This window comes from Olea europaea, unplaced genomic scaffold (genome assembly GCF_002742605.1).
Source record: "Olea europaea var. sylvestris unplaced genomic scaffold, O_europaea_v1 scaffold1632, whole genome shotgun sequence".
In the NCBI taxonomy this organism is placed as follows: domain Eukaryota; kingdom Viridiplantae; phylum Streptophyta; class Magnoliopsida; order Lamiales; family Oleaceae; genus Olea; species Olea europaea.
The window spans coordinates 49,413-54,859 of NW_019233965.1; the positions used below are offsets into that span (position 1 = coordinate 49,413).

At 36.9% G+C, this 5,447-nt stretch overlaps 2 protein-coding genes across 4 annotated transcripts in view; one reads left to right on the top strand and one right to left on the bottom strand.

Moving 5' to 3' along the window:
• Nucleotides 1-1,500: 1,500 nt before the first annotated feature.
• Nucleotides 1,501-4,464, top strand: LOC111377281 (formin-like protein 4). The gene is made up of 2 exons (XM_023000354.1): nucleotides 1,501-2,804; nucleotides 2,891-4,464. The coding sequence occupies exons 1-2, from the start codon at nucleotides 1,624-1,626 to the stop codon at nucleotides 4,200-4,202; spliced, it is 2,493 nt and encodes an 830-aa protein (XP_022856122.1). The 5' UTR covers nucleotides 1,501-1,623; the 3' UTR covers nucleotides 4,203-4,464.
• Nucleotides 4,465-4,484: 20 nt separating this feature from the next.
• The window catches only part of LOC111377282 (protein WVD2-like 7), a 7,259-nt gene continuing 6,296 nt past the window's right edge, over nucleotides 4,485-5,447 (bottom strand). For all 3 annotated transcript variants that reach the window (XM_023000356.1, XM_023000357.1, XM_023000355.1), the window contains one exon: nucleotides 4,485-4,957. In XM_023000356.1, the coding sequence (XP_022856124.1) occupies nucleotides 4,910-4,957 (48 nt within the window). In that variant the 3' untranslated portion in view covers nucleotides 4,485-4,909. The remainder of the gene's footprint in view (nucleotides 4,958-5,447) is intronic.

Genomic DNA, 5,447 nt, shown 5'->3' on the forward strand with positions numbered 1-5,447 from the left:
GTTTGGTTGAAAATAAATTTATAAGAAAAAATAATTTCAAATAAGTTGTACCAAGCAAAACGTTATAACTTTTAAAAACAAATAATTTAGAATTGCTTCCAAGTTAATTTATTTTCTATACTTCATAGTTGTTAAGATCTATTTTCATTGTATCTTTCGATGTAACTAACAAACGAAGTGAAAGAAATAATAAAAAATAATTCGTGTATAGTTGACTTCAAATTTATTGAAGACAAGACTTAATTCATTATTTTGTTTGGACATTATTACTTTCATTTTCATTCTATCACATTTTATATGACAAATTAAGTTTTATTTTGATAATTTAGTATTGGCTAAATGAATTATTTTTCTGCACATTACTCATAAAATAAAATTTTCAATCGCAACAACTCCTTTCTAAATATATTATTTTAGGGGGTGTTTGGAAGTGATTTTTCATTCCAAAAATTGATTTTTTGACCGTTATTTCACTATTCTAACCGTAAAGTTTGACTTCTTCTCTCACAGGTAGCCCCCACTTTTCTCCTAATAGTCAAAAAAATCAATTTTCAAAATCGCTCCCAAACGAGACCTTAAAATTACATCATATTGCAATCATTTCATGTTTACATCATTTCTGATGCAGTGCAACGTAGCGATACATAATTGGAACACTTTTTTGAAATACAATGGAATGTTAACAAAGATGTACACTATTTAAGTCATCATTCACAATGCAAATAAAATACTTTGCTTTTACTCATAGATCGTCAAAATATTTGGTGAGCATATTAATTCTCTTTTTTCTTTACAAATGATTACAAGACAGTTATGCCTTTCCTTTTTAAGGATTCGTTTGGTAGAATTTTTGAAAAGTCAAAAGTTATTTCTAAAATTAAAAAGTTACTCTTAAACACGTTTGAATAATTTTCTTAAAATATTTCATCATGTTAAGAGAGCTTTTATATGAAGCAGATATAATGTAACTTTCTCTTCTACCAAAAGCAGATGCCTCTCAGTTGGGTCCTAACCCCTTCTAATATTTTTTGTTTTGTGGGGAATTAACTGCATAATCAAACAAAGAATTGACTTGTTCCCTGTAGAATACATCAATACAATGAACATTTCCATGGCAAATAACCTAACATTGCTGAAATATGATTCCTTTTTGTTTTGTATGCATTCTTTCTTTTACTCTTACTTGCAAGACATTATTTTCATTACAACATCCAGTAATTAATATAATCACATGTTTAGATTATAATAGTAGAGGCGATTACAGCTAAGATTGTATAAATAAACAAGACGCACTGTAGACCAATTCCACATTTTCGACTCGGAATCATGGAACATCCCTAACAGTATTTAAACAATTAAAAATCAATTAAGCTATGCGTTGAGGATGATTATCACAATTATAATTGAATTGTCTTGAGGGTATTTTGGTCATTTTACGTTCTATAACCGGGAGGGTTTAAATATTCCAAATTATCCAACAGAAAGCCAACTGCTCTCCATAGAAACTTTCAGCAACTAGACCAAATCCAAAATAGCATAATCAAGAAGTGCATCAAGAAATGATAAGAATACATTCAAAAATTCATTCAACATCAAGTTCTCCTCAGTTCTTACCTAAATATCATGGCTGCAAAATTCCAGCCATCTGCGATTCTTTATCTATTCTTTCTATTCATCATTTCTTCCATTCCTCAATCCACTTGTCAATCCAGTCCTTCTCAAAACATCGAAACTCGATATCCATATTCTCCTCCTCCTCCATCTCCTCGTCCGGCTGATGAACAGCCTATTAGTCCTCCAACAATACCAAATCCAGTTCCATCGCAACCAGCTGCCCCGCCAGGAAAATCATCGTCGAAAAAGGCAGTTGCAAAAGCAGTGGCTGCCACCGCTGCTAGCACTCTTGTTTTATCCGGGCTGCTTTTCTTCTTACTCCTAAGGCGCTCACGTCGAAAAAGGGGGAGAACTGAAGTCAATCCCTATGCTGAGAATCCTGTGGTGCCTCGTCCTCAAAATGATTTTACGCGGTTTGATGGTAATGTAAAGGGGGTGATTGTTGACGAGAATGGATTGGATATGCTTTATTGGAGAAATTTAGAAGGGGGAGAAAAGAAAAGAAGTTTCAAGAAACAAGCCTATCAGAACTTGAAATATGATCAAGAAAATAAAGAAGAAAAAAGAATCATCAGTGGAGATGATAGAACGAAGAAAAATGAATCACCAATTCAAGAAACTCCTTTGCTCAGAGGAAAATCTTCAACCTCTCAGAGTGCTGTTTGGATAGATAAGGAGGACTCAAGAATGAAGAGAGTACCTACACTTTCATCTGGAATTGCTGTGGAAAAGCAAAATTCTTTAAGTCAAGTTGTGAAACATTCAGCACCGCCAGCACCACGGCCACCCCCAACGAATATTGAGGCAGTTCAGAAGGCAGAATTGGCTGCACTACCACCTCCTCCTCCTTCGGTTCCATCAAATAAACTTCCTTCTCCATCACCACCACCTCCTTCGATTCCATCAAATATACGTCCTTCTTCACCACCACCACCTCCTCCGGTTCCATCAAATTTACATCCTTCTCCTCCTCCACCACCACCACCACAGGCAAGTGGAGCGGTTTCATCATTGAAACCCCCGGCACCAAAGGGAACGCCTAGTGGCAATCAGCGTTCATCCTTGTTGGGAGAAGGCACGTCGAGCAATGAGGATGAAAAGGTGAAACTGAAGCCCTTGCACTGGGATAAGGTGAATCCAAATGTTGAGCATTCCATGGTGTGGGACAAAATTGATCAAGGCTCTTTCAAGTAATGATCCTCAACTACTTTTTTTGTCAAAAATTCTCTCTCTTTATCTAATTCTTCTCATAAATTTTCTTCTTATTTGAATTCAGGTTTGATGGTGATCTCATGGAAGCTCTCTTTGGATATGTAGCCACCAACCGAAAATCTCCTCGACAAGACATTAATTCAACAAGCCCGAGAGGGGATAGATCCGCTCCAGCCTCCCGGATTTTCATTCTTGACACCAGAAAATCCCAAAACACCGCAATTGTACTTAAATCACTTGGCGTTTCGCACGGAGAAATCGCCGATGCCCTTGTTAAGGGAGATGGCCTAAATGCAGATACACTTGAAAAGCTCACGAAAATCTCTCCAACGGATGAAGAAACTTCTGAAATCCTCGGTTTTGATGGAGATCCTACAAGACTTGCTGATGCAGAATCCTTCCTCTACCACCTCCTCAAAGCTTTTCCATCTGCTTTTACTCATTTCAACGCCATGCTTTTCAGATCAAACTATTCCACAGAGATTTTGACCCTCAAAGAATCATTGAGATCAATTGAATCAGCTTGCAACGAGCTTAGAAGTCGAGGGCTCTTCTTGAAACTTCTGGAAGCAGTTCTCAAGGCAGGGAATCGCTTGAATGCAGGGACGTCAAGAGGAAATGCACAAGCATTCAACCTTACAGCTCTTAGAAAACTATCCGATGTCAAAAGCAGCGATGGAACAACAACTTTGCTTCAATTCGTCGTCCAAGAAGTAGTCCGAGCTGAGGGAAAACGGTGCGTGCTTAGCAGAAATCGCAGCGTGAGTCGAACAAATAGCCAAAACACTAATCCTGGAAACGAAAGTTCTGATAATTTGGTTCCACATACTGATAGAGAAAAGGAATACGTGATGCTTGGATTGCCTATGATAGGAGGTCTAAGCGCCGAGTTCTCAAATGTCAAGAAAGCAGCCAGAATGGACTACGATTCCATCGTTAAAACGAGCTTAGGGTTATCGTCGCAACTGATCGAAATTCGAAAAATACTGGCGCAATGTGATCATCACACAGGATTTGCAAGGGAAATGAAATTATTTGTAGAGAGGGCTGAAGAAGAAATAAAAGCAGTGAAGAGAGATCAAAAAAGAGTGATGGAACTAGTGAAGAAAACAACAGATTATTATCAGACAGGGTCCTCAAAAGACAGAGGGACAAATCCACTTCAATTATTTGTCATTGTTCGAGATTTCCTAGGAATGGTTGATCAAGTCTGTGTTGATATTGCAAGAAATGTTCAGAAGAGAAAACCTGCACCATCTTCTGCTGGATCATCATCGAACCCAGAATCGCCAAGGATATTTAGGTTCCCAAAATTGCCGGCTAATTTCATGTCGGACCATTCGAAGAGCAGTTCGAGTGACTCGGATAGTGAATAACCAAACACAATTCTTGGGTCTCGAATCAACAAATGGACTAAAACTGGCGCAGTTGCATCAGAAGTAAGCTAATTCCTGTACACGGACAAAATGGATACAATTGACACTATAAATGCCTTGGTTATTTAATTTTTCTGTAAGAAATTCTTTTCAAATGTATCATCAATTCATGAAAATGAGTTATTCTTTTGCTGGCATGATGGTTTCTCCTGTTTCTTCCTTCCAAGATATTAATGAAGGCAATGAGTATTGCTTCTTTCCATAGTACGGGTAACAAAATAATTATGATCAAGGTAGAAATAGTACATGATACATGGAGGATATACATTGTACCACTTACAAAACTTCGTCTTCGAGACAATAAATAGAAATATTCGACACATACAACACAAAAGAATATCCATTCGATAAGGTGGAAAACTATCCGTCCGCTCGTACATAAATATATGAACCTTTTGTATATACAAGTTCTAAATTATTTGAACAACTCTGCAACTCCTTTCATCTCCTCCACAAGATTAATATGAATTTCTGTTACAGCTACTGCCAAAATCCTGCATCTCATTAGCCAATCTTGCTGCTGGTGTAGAAGCTGGTTCTTTTCATATGCGCAACTTTCCCACTGGTATATATACTCCAAGATTGTGTGCCATCAATATTATGACGAAGAACGTATTTTTCCTCGTGGAACAAGGAAAAGCAATCTCTCACCTACTAGATGTGGGTCGAGGATGGATCTTACTGTCTGCAGCTTCCTGCAATTTCATTTGGAAAAGATATCAGGAGTGAAAGTAGCCGAAAGAGAACAATATACCAACTAACATCCACAAAACTTAACCAACAAGCCTGGGCACTGAAGAAAACGTTTAAGTAAATAAAACTAACCTAAGCTTTGAGATGAGATGATTAACTTGGAATTGAATTCATATCACTTAACAGTTCAACAGTATAAAATCTCATATCAAATTTGACTGTAAAAGTCATAGATCATGAAATATTCTCATAAAGCTGTTTTAACAATATTGCAAATATAATCTTCAGTGAAGATAAATTTCAACATATATATCACTGTAAAACTGAGTAATTAATGTCATCTCATAATCATCATTTAACCATCAGCTCAGATCTGTGCTCAAAGAGCCATGCAAAAGATCTAGGTTCAAGTCTACCGTTGGCCATTTATAGAACATTGTGCAGTGACAGACGTTTAAGAATCTGAATTACGACATGTTGAAAAAAAAAAAA